Below are 17882 nucleotides of genomic sequence, written 5' to 3'. Positions count from 1 at the left end.
TGATGAGACCCAGATTGTATTGCCGAGGGTGGTTTGTGAGTATTCAGACGTTTTTCCCGAGGACCTCGTTAGTTTGCCACCTCACCGAGAGATAGAGTTCTCTATTGATTTAGTGCCCGGCACAGCGCCGATTTCTATGGCACCTTATCGTTTTGCCCCAGCCGAGTTGAGTGAGTTGAAGATTCAGCTCCAGGAATTGCTAGATAAGGGTTTTGTTCGCCCTAGTGTTTCACCGTGGGGAGCACCGGCCCTCTTTGCTAAAAAGAAAGATGGTGCCTTGAGATTGTGTATAGACTACCAGAAGTTGAATCGGGCTACGGTCAAGAATAAGTACCCTATGCCCCGTATAGATGATCTGTTTGACCAGTTGAAGGGATCCCGTTGTTTCTCTAAGATAGACTTGAGATCGGGTTACCACCAGTTGAGGGTCAGGGAGGAGGATATTCTTAAGACGGCATTCCGTACGCGGTATGACCATTATGAGTTTCTGGTGATGCCATTCGGGCTTACCAATGCACCGGCAGTCTTTATGGACTTGATGAACCGGATCTTCTGGGAATTCTTGGATCGATTTGTAGTCGTTTTCGTGGACGACATTCTTATCTATTCGCCTTCAAAGGAGGAGCACGAGGAACACTTGAGAGTGGTGCTTGAGTTGCTTAGAGCCCATAGGCTTTATGCCAAATTTGAGAAGTGTGAGTTCTGGCTAGGAGAGGTCAAATTCTTAGGCCATGTGGTATCCAGGGAAGGGGTGTCTGTTGATACATCCAAGGTAGGGGCAGTGCAAGATTGGGCACAGCCTAGGATTAGCTGGGATTAGCTGGGTATTACCGTCGGTTTGTGAAAGATTTCTCCAGGCTAGCTTCGCCGTTGACTAGATTGACGCGAAAAGGGATCAAGTTTGTGTGGAGTGAGACTTGCGAAAAGTCATTCCAAGAGTTGAAGGTTAGATAGTTTTGATTATTCCGGAGAGAGGGTTGGGTTATGCGATTTATTGTGATGCCTCACGAGAGGGTTTGGGTTGTGTGTTGATGCAAGAGGGGAAAGTGATAGCTTATGGCTTACGTCAGTTGAAAATACATGAGAATAATTACCCTACACATGACCTAGAGTTAGTAGCAGTGATCTTTGCCTTGAAGATTTGGAGGCACTACCTTATGGTGAGAGGTTCGAGGTGTTCTCGGACCACAAGAGTTTAAAATATCTGTTTACACAGAGGGACTTGAATTTGAGGCAGAGGAGATGGATGGAGTTCATTGAGGACTATGATTTTGAGTTGCACTATCACCCGGGGAAGGCCAATGTTGTGGCCGATGTCCTTAGTAGGAAATCCATTAGTGATGTAGCTTGTATAGCCATCCGGGAATGGGAGATGTTGGGTGCACTTGACGAGTTTGACTTGCTTCTGAGTGAATCAGCTGAGGCTGCGGCCTTGTTTTCTGTTGTTGCGCAGCCTACACTTGTGACCCGAGTGTTAGAGGCACAGAGAGCCGACCTTGAAGTAGAATCCCTCCGAGAGAAGATCTCAAACGGGAAGGTTGAGAAGGGTTTGACGGTGTATCCCGACCTGAGTGTGAGATACCGAGACCGTTTGTTTGTGCCGGAGTCTCGCCAAGAGGAAGTACTCCGAGAGTTCCATCATTCATGTCTTGCTGTGCATCCGGGAGGCACTAAGATGTATCGGGATTTGGGTCGCCAGTTTTGGTGGTGGGGTATGAAGAGAGATGTGGCTGTTTTCGTATCGAAGTGTCTTACTTGCTAGCAAGTGAAGGTCGAGCATCAGAGGCCAGCGGGTTTGTTGCAACCCTTGCCTATTGCCAAGTGGAAGTGGGAGCATGTCACTATGGACTTCGTTGTAGGTCTTCCAAGGACTCAGCGGGGTAGTGATGCCATTTGGGTGGTTGTAGACCGGTTGACTAAGTCGGCGCACTTCATTCCTATGCACGTGAGAGATTCGGTAGATCATCTCGCCGACTTGTATATTCAGGACATAGTGAGATTGCACGGGGTCCTAGTGACGATCGTCTCAGATAGAGATCCTTGTTTTACTGCTAGGTTGTGGCAGAGTTTGCAGAGTGCCTTGGGCATTAAGTTGACCTTTAGTACGGCTTATCATCCTCAGACTGACGGGCAGTCCGAGCGTACTATTCAAATCCTTGAGGATATGCTTCGAGGTTGTGTCCTTGACTTTAGTGGGACGTGGGAGAGGCACTTGCCCTTGGTGGAGTTTGCCTACAACAACAGTTTTCAGTCTAGCATCGGTATGGCACCGTTTGAGGCCTTGTATGGCCGACCGTGTAGGTTTCCAGTGTGTTGGGCCGAGGTGGGTGATGCACCTTTGTTGGGTCCGGAGTTGGTTAGAGAGACGACGGAGAAAGTTGAGCTTATTCGTAGGAGGCTTGTTACAGCCCAGAGTCGCCAAAAGAGTTATGCCGACCGTAGGAGGAGGCCTTTGGCGTTTGAGGTAGGTGATCATGTTTTCTTGAAAATATCACCTAGGCGAGGTTTGATGAGGTTTGGGAAGAGTGGGAAGTTATCCCCTCGGTTTATCGGTTCCTTTGAGATCCTTGAGAGGGTTGGCGAGGTTGCTTATCGTTTAGCTCTACTGCCGCAATTGCCCGGAGTGCATGACGTGTTTCATGTGAGTATGCTTCGGAAGTATGAGCCGAATCCATCCCATGTGTTAGATTGGACCGACTTGGAGGTAGATGAGGATGCCTCGTATGAGGAGAGACCGGTTCGGGTCTTGGATAGGCGGGATCATGTCCTGCGTGGCAAGACCATTCCTTTGGTGAAAGTTTTGTGGAAACATCACGGAGTGGAGGAAGCCACTTGGGAACGTGAGTTGAAAGTCCGTGAGAAATATCCGGACTTGTTTGTTGATGTGTAACCATGTATTGGTGATTCTGTAATATCGTTGAACTTTAAGAACATTATATGTGTCGTAAGTTGTAAAACATTGTGAATGTTTTGGTTAATGGAAATTTGTTATAACATTGCATATGTTCAATGTATTGTGGAAATGCAAGCATGATGATAATGTTGCATGTATTATGGAATTGTGAAAAATGAGTTGAAATTGGTAAATTTCAAAGGAATGCATGTTGATAATGCAGGTTGTTATGTGTAACGTGAAATGCCTCTTGAAAGAGGGGGGATTGACCGTTAGTGGGTCGGATTGTTTAATATTATGTTGTAGCATTGTTGAGAATGGAGAAAACCTGTTTTTGAAAAACTTGTGTTTAATTTTGGAGATGAAATTCTTTAAGGGGGGGAGGTTATAGCGATCCCGATTATCCCTTTACTGTTCTGTTGTATTCCGGACTCGGTTCGGTGAAGTGGATAGTTGTATCTATCTTGTTGTCATCCTTTAATTCCGCTTGATTAAGTTTTAGGATGTATTGGGCAGAGTTGTTACAAGTTGGTTAGGCTTTGGTTTCAATTCCTTGTTGCCCAGTTTTCTGGAGGTCCGCTCGAGCGGGTCTTCTTGCCCTCCAGCGGAGATTGCACGACCCCAGTATTTTGGTGCTCTGCAGAACTTCTGCAAGCATGTTTTTCACGCTCGAGCGGGTTTCTTTACGCTCGAGCGTTGGAGCTCCAGCGGGTACTCTGGCGCTCGAGCGGGTAGTACCTTTTGGTGTAAGTTCTGGGAGGGGGAAATCTACGCTCAAGTGGACTGGTTCTCGCGCTCGAGCGGATGTACTTTATTCTTGTGTCTTGGCGCTAGAGCGGGCCTTCTTGCGCTCGAGCGTACCTAGTTTCTCTCTTTCTCTGTCTCACACACACACACACACACACACACAGAGTATAGCAAAGCAAAAAAATCAAAGTAGATTATTCTATGGATAGACAAAGGTTCAGAACCTTTGACCAAAAGTGAGATAGCCATCATTCTGTGATTTCGTCGTTCGCTGTTCTAGTGGAGTTGATTTTGAGTTTTTCTTTGTTATTTAATTTTGGTTTGATTTGTGTAAGAATTCTGATTTCGCATTAGGTTTTCAATTATGATTTATGGTTCTCATTAGGTTTTTGATTTTAATTTGCGATTTGGAGATCGTGTTTTTTGTAATTTTGTTGAGATTTTTGTTTTTGAAACATTATTCGAGTTGATTTGGCCAAAGAAAATCACAGAGAGGAGTATATGATTTGGCTAGAGAAAATCAACAAATTTCTCTGGCCATCATAGAGAAATTTACCCCAATCTTTAAAAATGTTCATTGTAAAGGTAGAGAAAGTCCAGGACAGAGAAAATCAACATGCCAAAGAAAATTATATACATCGATTTCAAGTTGATTTGCGGCAGAGGTGTTCATTGTTTATTGATTTCGAGTTAATCTAGCCACCGAAAATTACAAGTGAGAGTATGTGATTTGGTTAGATAAAATCAACATAACAAGGGAAAGAAAATCAAAATTCTCTTGTCATCACACAAAAATTATCCCAATCTTTCAAAATGTTTACTATAAAGACGGAAAATCAACATATCAGAGAAAATTACACACACATAACTAGCTTGAAGAAGAAACTCAAAGGGGGAGTAGTAAATAAATTCCAAAGAAAATTAACAAGCACAATGGGAATTCTAGAGAAATTTCATATCTCAAAGGAATATCTTAATACTAGAGAAAATCAACATGTTAGAGAAATTTCATTTTTACAAATTTCTTTACCTATCGCACACAAATCTGAGAGTCTAATGTGGTCAGAGAAAATTTCAAATGTCAGAGAAAATTTCAAATGCCAGAGAAAATTTCGCACACACACATACACAGCTGCCAAAGTTATATCATATATGTATATTTGTTCATATGAGTCTGTTATTATACTTAATTTGACTACTCCAATCGATAAACTCATATTCAAGAAATTTGAGTAAGAGCATTTTTAATCGTCAATCTTTTTTTGTGTACGTGTTTGTTGAAGGTTGCTTGAAGTTTATCTGTGAAAAGACACAATTTTCTCTGATTTGGTTAAAACACAGAGAAAATTATAAGCAAATCAGAGAAAATTAGTCAAATACATAGAGAAAATTGTGAGCAAATTAGAGAGAAATTTTTGAGCAAATCAGAGAAAATTCAACCTAGAGAAATTTCAGAACACAGAAAATCAGAGAAGTTGAGCAAACTAGAGAAATTTCAAACCAAAAAAATTTCAAAACACAAAGAAATCTCTAGGTCAAAATTTCTCCAGATCGAAATTTCTCTAAAAAAATGTCGAGGGATCCCAACCACTATGAAAAATATTGCATATCATTTATGTTATAAAATCTTAATAGCAAGGACCTTAAAAAAAATCCCATAAAATTATACCCAACAATAATCTATACATAATGGGTGTTTAATTTAGTTTATTGTAAGTTAAAAATTTGATAATCAATAATTTTTTTCTTTATCTTTTTAATAATCAGGTTTTTAATTATTTTTTATTTTGTGGGTATAATGTTGATAAATTAGCAAATTAATTTATTTTTATTTTTGCTAGGTAAGTCATAAATTTTATATAAAAAAATTAGATATTACAATAAAACTCATTACATGCTTAAAAAACAACACACCCTTGAAGAGAGGGACAACACTCCTAACTATTAACATGCAAAATAATGTATTGAGTAGATCTAAATAAGTTCAAAGTTAGAACACAATAGTTAGACAAAATAAATTTTATATAATGTACTGTCCAATCACTCATTTACTCCAATAAAACTAGTCAAGGAGTAAATTAAATTAATACAACTGAACATATATATTAAGTACCACATGGTGGTATTCCCAATTAATGACACTTCTTACATTGGGTGGGATAATGAAAATCACACGATTAGGATAGCGAAAGAACAGTTATTTACTTAATTCGATTTATGATTTTTCTTAGCTTTTTTTTTTTTTTTTTTTGAGTAAGCATGTCATAAGTTTTATACCACAAAATAAATATTATAATGACGTTCAGGGGCAACACACCATTCAATAAAGAAAACATGCCTAACTTCTACGCAAAGGCTTATTAACTTTTATGTTGTGTTTGGTCGGGAGATTTAGGGAGAAATTTGGAAAGAAAAATGAAAAAGGTAGATGAAATGTAAATTAATCATACTTATATTTCACATAGTTTCACATACCTTTTCCCTTTCCCTTTTCAAATCTCTCCCCAAATCCTCTAACCAAACACAGCATTATATCACCATTACATTTAATAGTTGTTTAACAATTGACCTTCAATAGTTTTTTATAAAATCAAATCTCAAATCCCTCTCTAAAACATTAAAAGTACAATCACTTAAACTATTTGACATTAGAGAAAGTAAAAATTTGAGACTTCTAAAGAAAAATTGGTTCCTTTCGTGAATGCTAAAATGCATGGTCTAAAGCAAGTGTCCACGACTTCATTAAAATAGTGTAGAACGTGTGATTTTCACTTGACATGATTTTATCAAGCAACATAAATTTAAAAAATAAGATAAAAAAATATTTTCATTTAAAAATTTCAAAACTCAAATTTGATCAAACAACACTTTCATTGTGGCACTTTTTCGAGCAAAATAATGAACCGAAGTTGAAATAAGGTTAATAAGGTTAAGAAACATTCTATGTATTGTAAAATTTTATGTCGAATTTTATTTTGAAACAAATTATATGGTATAAATTTAAAATTAATGAAACGTTATGACATTTAAAATAATTATAATTTATAAATATGTTTTCATAAAGAACCATGCTACATACACAAAATTCTGTGCACTGTGTGCACATAAATTTTCACATGAAAGTGAGCCCACACATGCCTCAATGTGAGAATTTATCTGCATTCTGTGCATATATTTTCTTTGTCAATAATATTTATCTTTTGTAAATATTTTTGGGATTTTGTAGTAAAATTAAACTAAGAAATTTCTTGGGAACTCATGATTGTGTCATATGTACATGATTATTGGGGGCCCACTATACCACATGACAAAGATAAAGGAAGCATCCTCGAAGCATCGGCAACATTTTTTCTTCAATCATTCAAAATTCTCCTCCTAAATGTAACACGCATAGTAAAAGATGCAAAACGTAAAACGAAAATTAGCTCGATTCGAAACAACAATGTACTAACGTGTTACAACCTTACTTCAACGTCTCTTTCTTCATTCTGGTTTTTGAACTTCACGTTTTAAGTTTCAAAGACCCCAGTAGTCTCTCTCCTTCTCTTCTCGTTACTCTCTCTCTCTCTCTCTCTCTCTGTGGATTGTGATGCTAAGTGCATTTGGTGTGCAAGCTGTGTAGAGTGATGGCTACGTTGCTAGTGATTCTTGATGGGTTTTGGCTGTGTGTGTCGACGCTTTGGGATCTGCAAGAAATGCGCTTTTCGGCCATTTTCGACGATGTGAACTCTTTTGCAGTGACAGTGATCATGGCTGCTGTGTCCTGTTTCATAGCAGTAAGAAGAAGAAGAAGATGAATTTCAAAGTTTTTTTTTTTTTTAGTCTCTTATTATTTCTCAATTTGAGTTCCACTTGTACTACTTTGTTTTTGCTGCAAGATATTTAATGTGCCTTTTTCTTGTAAAAAATGTTGTGAACCCAATCTTATTAATTCATAATTTATCTCAAATGTGTTTGTGTGGTTGTGATTAAATTGATGAAGTATAAGGTTCAAGTACAAAATCAATTTGAATTAGTGTTAAATTGATGAAGTGTGGGATCTATGAATAAAATGAATTTGAACCAATAATTCATTTTTTTGAGTAAATTTTGAATTTATAGGTCTGAATTTACAACATTATTATTTTCTTATTAGTCAGTTGGCGATTTTATGATTTATGGGATTGAGGAGTGGAATGTGTTTTACAGAATTGGAATACATGTGAGACAAAATGGTGGGACTCACGTGCAAATCCCATATAATGTTGTACTTACTTTTATCTCACATCTATATTTTATTCTGTAGAATACATTTGTGTTTCTAAAATTATTGTATGGGATTGTCATTAACCTCATATGAATTGTTTTTTGGGTCATTCTCATTTTATAACACATTAAAAAAAAAGAAAAAAGGATAAGTAATAATTTTAGTCCTAGGTATGCATTTCTTTTTTGAGAAAAGTTAAGTATCATGAATTTTTTTTCATAAAAATGATCATGAAAGATTTATGATCCTTAGATTACCTTAATTAGTGTGTGGTGCTTTATTGTAAGTGTAATCCAAAGGTCACAAAACTTTCATGATTATTTTTATGAAAGATTTTTTATGATACCTAGCATTGTTGTTTTTTTTTGAAGTTTTAATTTTGTTATTTTGATTCTTAAAGTTGTCAATGTAGATTAAATTGGTCTAATTCTAAGAAGGTGTTTAAATCATCAATGGAATAATTATATATCTCAATTCAATTATTGGCTATTAAAGTATCAATTTTATCAATTTCGTCCTTCAATATTATAAAGTTATGTTTCATTTTCTTTATCAATGTTTTAGGACTCGATTGACAAAATTAAAATTTTAAAGGCTAAAGTGACAGGAAACATATTACCTTAAAATAGTGTGTCTTTTATTGTCATCCCATTAATTATTTAAACAGTTAGTTTAAAATTTGACTAAATTGACTCAAATTAAAAAATTTAAAGGTGAAATTGACAAAATTAAAAGGATCAAAGTGATAAGAAAACGCATTTTAAGAATTATAAATGTATTTAAACAAAAATTTATTAACATACCCACTGGATAAATTTCTTTTCATAATGTACTATGCAAATAATAATTCAATTTTTTTAAATTTTTTTTTACCAAACATTGGGGGTGTTTGGGAAGTTAGATTTGGATAAAAATAGCCAATAAAAATAAAATATGTTTAAATAGTTAATAAGATAATTACATTTAAATTGGAGTATAATTATTTTATTTTTCCTTTTATAATTATTAAATCAACTAAGAAAGAAAGAGTAAACTATCATTCCAAGCATAACTTGTTTAGCTAAGTTAAAATAGTCAAAAAAAAAAAAAAAAAAAAAAAAAAAAAAAAAAACCCAACTAAAATAGTCTATTCCAAAGGGGAACATTATTGCATCAAGGATATGACAAAAAATGGATTTCAGTGTTACTTATTCAAACTTTCCCTCCACAAATGAGAGATTCAAAGACATCCTTAATTCTTCAATACATCCATGTGAAGAATCAACCAACAACCCAAAAACAATACAACCATTCAAAAACTAAAACTAAACAACTGTCACGCGGAAACTTTAACATGTAGCAATTTTTGCTGAGATTTTTTTAAGGGAGCAATCTTGAAGTTTCGAGTCACTGAAGAATTCACCATATTCGGGTGAGTGATAGTGACTTCGTAATGTCCATGAGAAAGGTGAGTTTTAAAGTGACCGTTGGAATCTGTGGTGCCTGCAGACAATCTTGAATGGCTCCACTCCTTGATGAGCCTGTCGACGACATCTCCAGTTGGGAGATTTCTGAAATTGTTGTCTGTCAAACACATCCGATAACACCCCTGTGGACTCCATGCCGCCCATATTATGATCCCATTGACACGAGGATGTGAGTACCCTTCCCTTAACACTTGATCTAAGAAGGTAGCCTGCCCACAAAAATGCAGATAATTAAGAATATTTTTATGAACACTGAAGTTGATAATAAAATTGAATATAATTGCCTCACATAGGTGTGTTGTGTTTGATTATGCAATTGGTTCTATTCCCAAATCTTTTGCTTTTATCTCACTTTGGGCTATTTTGGGAAGACAAAAAAATTAGCTTTCGGCTTATTTCCAATAAGCCAGCCAACTTATTTGAGCAAAAAATCATTTGACAAGTCGGAAATAAGTCAACTTTTGAAATTACAAAAATATGCTTCTTGTATGAAAGAGAACTAAGGTAAAGTTGTAATTTCACATAATTTTTATGATAGTAATATGATCAATCTATCTCTTTGCCTAGCGATGTGACAACATATAAAAATAATTTTAAACAAAATATTAAAAATAGCTTTTTTCCATCTTTCCTGATTTTGGGCATAAACCAAAAAGTAAGGGAATAAGCCAAAAAAAAAAAAAAAAAAAAAAAAAACTGCCTATTTGCATCTTCCCAAAATAATCCTTCCTAGAAGGCTTTTATTTTATTTTATTTTATTTTATTTTCTTGATTCGCCAATGGTCATCTCTACGTAAATCTTTGTGTTTTCTTGTCTATGTCATTAGATTGGAAAATTATGTAGTGTTCTTTGGGCAAGATGATGTCGCGTCTCAATCTGACTTCTATTGGTTGAAGTAGTGGGCGACCTACCAATTTTATGTTGTGTTTTGTGAGACACCATAATGCGTCACAATTTGGATAGGGTGTAGTATTGATCCTAGAGAATGAAATAATCTCTTCATTAAAATCATAGGAGATATAATTTAATGACGCATACAAATAGATAAAAAAATATACAAGAATAGAGAATCCAGTACCCTCTCATAGTGAGCAATTACTATCCATGGCAAAAAGAAATATGAACTTAAAAATCTAGAAATACATTATCTGATCGGTTTCTGTATTCTTAGAAAGCTGTAATATTAGAACAAAAACAAATACCTGATTGGGGCCTTGTATATCTACTTCAGTGAGCCAAATTGGCAACCCTGTAGCACCAAGTTTGTCAATTGCAGCTCTCATGTAAGGAATGTTGGGAGTACTGAAATGTGACTCAAGTCCAATCGCCATTGGTCCTCGATAACCCCCTGACCGAATCTGTAGAATCTTCTGCAAGTAGCGGGCGGGTGAGGATGCCACGTCACCACTCTGTTCAATCGTATTGTAATCGTTCAAGAACAACATGGCTCCAGGGTCAAGCCGGTGAACATCGTTGAAGAACATGGCGGAAGCGTTTGGCCCAAGCTTGCTTTCGAAGAACTGGAAATGCAAGTTTTCATTCTCTACATCCCACGCTATGACCTTCCCTGATCATATCATTTTGTATAGAAATTCTTTTTAATAATTGAGATTGATAACCTTATACACATGATTATAAAAATAAACAGTTGCTGCCCATTTTTTTGAATACTAAGACAATAAAATCATGTAGTTATAGTTATGAGATCAATCTCATTTTTTTTTAAATGAATAATTAAAAAATGAACATAATATATTATAAAAACAGAACTCATGACAAGTATAATGGGCCAAACTATACTATCTAGTAGATAATCTAGTGTTAAAAAAAAAAAAGGAAGAGATTTTGCCTTTTTTAAACTCTCTTTTCTTTTCTTTTTTCTTTCTTCACATACCTGCATATCTGGGGACAATGGAGTTCACCCTTTTGTTGACAGCAAACAAAAGATCATTAGATGAGAGCGATTTCACCCATTGCGGCTGGAACCTAGGATCGTCCCAGAAAACGTTGTGACCACGCACACGGATGTTGTTTGTGCTAGCAAACCGGAGCATGGCATCAGGGACAGAGTAGTCCTCCCTGCCTCTTGAAAACTCGGTGCTGTACCATTTCATTTCATTCTCGAATGTGGTTACTCTGAACCTGGACCTGAACCAGTTTTGGTAGCCAGTGTTGGTGAGGATGTTCTTGTTCATGGCACAACCGAATGGGAAATTGGGCCTTTGTTGCTTTATGGAGAACTTGGCGTTTGCTAGAGGATTGCCTTTGTCATCCATCGCAATAAGTTTCACTGAGCTCTTGCGATTCTGCCAAGTTTAATTGTTAATAACCCAAAATTTCAATGCAATATGCCTTTCACCTAAGTTTATCTTTGTTTACCTTATCAATGCTTTGATGTTGATGAGATCTCCACTGCTTTTCGGTGAATGGTTGTAAGGAAATGCTATCTGCCCATATCTCAACCAATGTATTGTTGCTCTGCAAAGGACACCGGATAGTCAAAATCTTAAAACAAATTACTCAGAAGAACCCTGAACTTTTTATAGGTCCAATTCTGAGACCGATTTCAATGTGATTTTGATTATATATACATTATTACCTCAAAATAGAGGTGAGAAGGGCCAGAAGCATTAACAACAAGGCCACCCTTAAGCATGGACCAACAGCCAGACTTGGCAACAACCCAACCGGCATGTTCAAAGCCTGATGGTGTTTTGAACATGGCTGCTACTTTTGCATTTCCTAGGCTTACTTGTAACCATGCTGCACCACAACACAACATAATTAATGGTTAATATTTCTTAAAAGAGAAATTGGATACCGCTTTGTACATGTTGTCATCCCACATGATCGTCAACAATGTCTAGGATGGACTTATAAGATGGCGTAGAACACCTAACTCTTTTATGAAGACCGACTACTGGGTTGGGTCAATCATAGACGACAAGACTATCAGGTCGGAGCTAAGTCACCCATCTAATATGGGTTGTGCATCTAGTATGATATCAAAGTCAGGATCGTGGCATCTCACAAGATGAAAGGGACAAATTGGCTTTTGGGTTAGGATGGAGCTCAAAAGACAAACCCGTAAAGTTGTACATTAACAATGCTGATAAATTTACCAAAAACAACTTTTAATTACCAGAAAAGGTGTAGAACATTCCCTTCTCCAATTGAAACTTCTGTGAAAAACTGTCATGCGATTCGTGTCTGTGTCTTGCGACAAGGTATGCGTTGCCTCCTTTCGATGCTCTATGCTCTATTTTTGCATCTCCAAACACTGTCCAGCCCTTCAATCCATCATCTAATTCTGGGTTCACTACAATTCCTCCACTGTACTGAGGTTTGTGTGGATTTTCCAAACACTGAAAAAAAAAAAAAAAAAAAAATCACATTAAAGCAAATCAATTTCTACTTAGATAAAATTAAAACTGTTTGTACAGATTGTATGTGCAAATATTGGAAAATTTTTAAAGAGAAAAAGAATGAAAGCTTACTTCCCTAGTGGCACTGTAATCGTAGGGTAATGCATCAACTACTAGCCCTGGGAAAACAAATATATAAGTTGTTAATTGCTGGGCTTGTTTTGCGAAGAAAGTTAAAAGTTAAATTTTTTTTTTTTTCGCAAAATAAGTAGATAGGAGATGTGATCAAAAAAGCCAAAAAACTGGCTTTTTGCCCAGATGCCTGAATTTGGATAATTTAGTACCTACACTTCAAGTCTAGTTTCAATTTAGTTATTCAGTTTATTTTTTTGTTAATTTTGTCAATTTGTACACCTTAGAAAATTGGCAAGTACCTCAAAATTATCTCCAATTTAAACATAAGGACCAACTTTTTTTTTTTTTAGATAGATAGAAGGACCAACTTGAAAGCTTAGAGAATTGACAAGTGTCCTAAAATTATTTATTTAATCCCCAATTTATATAGAATGACAAAATTGAAACTAAACTTAAAGTGTAGGGAACAAATTGTGCAAATTAAAATTATAGGAGTAAAGTGAAATTTGATCAAACTACAGGGGTAAAAATTAATCCAATAATTTTTTTAGTAGGATGGTTTTTGGGACTTCCAACATGGGAATGCATAAAATTATAGCAATACTAGAGACCAAAACACTCATACCAAAGTTACTTGAATGTACACAAAATTAAAATATAAAAAAATATTTCCAATATTCACATTATTTATGTGATTATGTATTTATTTTTTCTCGAGATTTCGAAATACAATATTTGGCAATCTTATTAAAATGGAAAGACATCTCATAAGATTTAAGTTCAATGATTTCTTCTCTTATTGAATAAACGTTTCTAAAAACTACCTTCAATTTTTTTGTTTATTATCTTTAGAAAATTAAAGGTTTCCCCTTCAATACACATACATTGAATAATTTAGGTATTTTAACAATCTTACTAAAAATACAAGGGGCTAAATATAATTGGTTGACAAAAAAGCAATGTTATTTAAACCTCCAATGATATTTGAACATATATATTTTTAGTAAGAATGTAAATAGATGTAGGCCTTGTTTGGGAAGTGACTATTTTAGTAGGTTTTTTGTTTTTTGATTATTTTAGTAGACTATTTTAGTTTGTGTGTTTGGGAAGTTGGGTTAAATTTTTGGGTTGATTGTTGTATTGAAAAATATGTTTGAAATGATGTTTAAATTGAAATGACAAATTTACCCCTGACTTTATTTTTTCCAAAATTGTTGGTGGCAGTGTAGGCTGCGTTGCTGCAGCAGCCATTGCTTTTTGACTTTATTTTTTCTTTTTTCTTTTTTTTGAAAATCAATGGTCGGTGAGGCTTTTTGGCTATTTTGCCATTTGAGGCTAAAATAGCCTCTTTCAAGGCTTCCCAAACACCCTCGTAGTATTGCTTCACATTTTCTCAGTACTTTTTGAGTAATGTTAGGAATCATGAAAAAAATATCATAAAGGTGATCATGAAAGATTCTCCACCTTTAGATTACCCATACAATAAAACACCACACATTAATCACACACTAATCAAGGGATGAAAATTCTTCATGATGAATTTTATGATATATTTTTCATGATCCCTAACATTATTGGTACTTTTTTTAACATCTTTCATTACACTTTTTTTACACATGTATGAAAATTATTGAGAAAGAAAAATTAAAGATAACATGTAAAGAAAACAAACCTGAAAGAAGAGGAGAAAATAACAATAGAAGCAGAATGATATTCTCTTCAATCTTCATTGTTTTGGTTCAATACTGATTCACACCCTGAAATCCATTTAGAATCAATGTATCACAAGAACAAGTTATATATAAATTAATACGTACGAAAATTATTGAGAAAATTAATTTTTACTGTCTCACATTTTACGATAATGTAATAGAAGGTTGCATTCGCAACCTTTGTAACACTATGAATTTAAATATATATATATATATATATATAAACACTAAAAGTTATTAAATTATATCTCGAAATTTTTACACTACAAGAAATCATATAATTTATTGATTATGAGTGTTTTGGAAGATGACAAAAAAATTGATGACTGAGGAACATTGGTCATGATTGTTCAAACTAAAAATAGATTAGTGAGTAATAATATACAACAAGAATTTATACAAAATTTCCTACAACAAAAAATTCACTTTTCTAACTTATATAATTCTAATTTTTTTGGGGGTATACAAATTAAAATTTGTAAATTATATTTAAAATTGAAGTGAACTTGAAGCTCAAAGTAAAAATATAAAAATAAAATGAAAATTTAACCACTGCACGTATGGATGAGTATAGTTATTATAGCCCTTAGATCACCAAGCAAAACTAATTTTGATCAGCCTAAAAATAAAAATAAAAAACAAAACTAATGCTACATATTAATAACACCAAAAATAAATAAATAAATAGAAGAAAGAAAACACGCAAAGATGATGTTTGACTCCCTCAGAAATTTCGTCTCACTCCATAGATGTGTATACATATATATTTAGAGAGAGAAATAGACAAACAATATACTTTTTTTGTGAATGAGAGCTACAACAATGGATTTGCTTGAACCAAACTACAATACACGTCAATATATATACATAAACACATGATCTGTAAGGCAACAAACTCTTCTTTATGACAATTTATTTTACAACTAAGAATTTCTAAATACATATTAGTTCTGCAAAAATGCTAAGAATTCCAAATAAATTATTAATATTCTACTAAATATTTATATGAGTATGGGACCCACACCATATGCAACTCACATCACTACAACATATAAGAGTTTTAGAGACCAAATATTTTGGTTTCTAAAAGTAAAAATTTTGTTACAAAAGACATTGAGGGACCAATTTCTATCGTTATCAGAATAGTTACTAAAATGTCGTCCTGAAAAATAAAAAACAAGACTTTTAGTGATCGAATTTTGAAAATGTCACTAATAAATAGACTTTTAGGGATAAAATAATTTGATCTCAAAATGATTTATTTTTTAAGACAAAAGATTTGATCCCAAAAGAATAATACTTCATCACTAATGTCTAATTTTCGTTGCTAAAATTATAATTACACTTTTCGCAACAAAAATATTTAGTCTCTAAAAAATAATTATCCTTAAATTTTGATCTCTAAAATCTTAATTTTTTGTAGTGCATCTATGTGAGTATTTAGTAAAATATTTGGTAATTTATTTGATCCTTTCCCTTGCCGTTAATTCTGTGATGTTTGCCTTTGTGTAATCTATGTATTTTTGGAGAATAATTATTGGGTGAAACACCAATAAATTTCAAATAGTGATCTTATCAACTTATTTTTTATTTTTTATTTTTATGGACCCAAAGATTTCATTCTAATGTGACTTATATAAAGGGCCAAGTATAAATGCACGTGTTATGTGTTGAGAGACAAATATATAGTGTTCTCATAATGTTGAAATTATTAAACGTAACACTTAAAAAAAATTCTTTAGTGTATTTTTTCCAAACGTAATACTCCAATATAACACTCAAAAAATGTAATACTCTAATATAACACACTAAAAAAAAATTCTTCAGTATACTTTTTTTAGACATAATAACGTAACATTCCAAAAAAATTTTTTAGTGTATTTTCCCAAATGTAACACACTAAAAAATTCCTTAGTGTACTTTTAACACTCCAATGTAATATACTAAAAAATTCCTAAGTGTACTTTTTTCAAATGTAACACACTAAAAAATTCCTTAATGTACATTTCTCAAACGTAACAACATAACATTTCATAAAAACTCTTTAATATACTTTTTCCAAACGCTTGTAACATACAAAAATTTCTATGTATACTTTTCTTAAATGTAACACACCAATGTAACACACTAAAAAACATCTTAGTGTACTTTCTGAAATGTAACTTGTAACATTCTAAAAAAAACTCTTTAATATATTTTTTTCAAACGTAACACTTCAATTAACACACAAAAACTCCTCAATGTACTTTTTTTTTTTTTAAACGTAACATTCTAATGTAACACCAGAAAGTCACACTAACACAAATGTAAATTTTCACACTCGACAACCAATACTTCAGCCATCAATCCCCCTAAAAAGAATCTTCTACACCTCACATTTTCATTTTATTCCCAAAAATGACACCAAATCAAATAAATACAACTTTTCAAAACAAAAAGAATTAATTGGTTCTCAAAAAAAACTCTTAAGACTAAATTAATCAATATCACCATATGGGATTTATGGGTAAATTTTACCATGAAGGAGTCAAATAAAACTCATTCATAAAAATTTAAAATAATATATATATATATATATAATTAGTCTAACTTCCCTGAATTAACACTTGGACTAAATACATTGAGAAAATTTATTTATTTATAAAAATTGCAAAGAAATTTGAAAGTCATTGCAACCATAATATTTAATTTATTATCCCAAAATATTGTTACATATCAAGCTTAAAAATATATTTTTAAAAAGAAGAAGCATATTCTATAGTCTAATATTGTTACGTATCAAACTTAAAAATATATATATATATATATATATATTTTAAAAAAAGCATTCTTATTCTATAGTTTCTTTAGATATTATAGGGTAACATTTAATTTAATTTAATTTTTTTTATAAACATACTCTTCACTATATTTATGTAAACTGAACAATTTTTTTTTTGATGATTAATATTTAAAATAAGAGTAAATTATATTTTGTCCTATTGATATTTTATTATTTTTTTCACTTTGACCCTTAAATGGTTTTTATTTTTCCCTGCTACTCTTTCACATTTTATTTTTTATTTTTTCAATTTACTCTTAAAATTAATTTCTATCCAAAATTAAATAGAAAATAATGTGTTGGCGGTCATGAGACATAAAAAAATATACTATTATATTTAGATTTAAGTTTGAGGAAGAAATGTAAGTTAAATATAATAATATATTGCATATCATGTGCCTACCAGTGCGATATTTTCTAACTAATTTTGGACGAAAGTTAATTTTAAGAATAAATTAAGAAAAACTTAAAATGTGAAAGGCCAAAATAGAGAAAT

The 17882-nt window shown here is 33.4% G+C and overlaps 1 protein-coding gene across 1 annotated transcript; it reads right to left on the bottom strand.

Moving 5' to 3' along the window:
- Positions 1 to 8997: 8997 nt before the first annotated feature.
- Positions 8998 to 12736, bottom strand: LOC114272169 (endo-1,4-beta-xylanase 5-like; the record flags this gene model as incomplete). Its single annotated transcript, XM_082908248.1, has 6 exons — positions 8998 to 9561; positions 10550 to 10920; positions 11248 to 11659; positions 11733 to 11831; positions 11953 to 12116; positions 12496 to 12736. Coding segments are annotated over 6 exons (1647 nt in total), but the record flags the coding sequence as incomplete, so codon positions are not given.
- Between the last annotated feature and the right edge of the window lie 5146 nt (positions 12737 to 17882).

The sequence above is a fragment of the Camellia sinensis genome, chromosome 2 (genome assembly GCF_055761805.1).
Source record: "Camellia sinensis isolate YWXY chromosome 2, ASM5576180v1, whole genome shotgun sequence".
In the NCBI taxonomy this organism is placed as follows: Eukaryota; Viridiplantae; Streptophyta; class Magnoliopsida; order Ericales; family Theaceae; genus Camellia; species Camellia sinensis.
The sequence above is the reverse complement of the archived record's forward strand: the minus strand, read 5'-3'. Positions and strand labels throughout refer to the sequence as shown.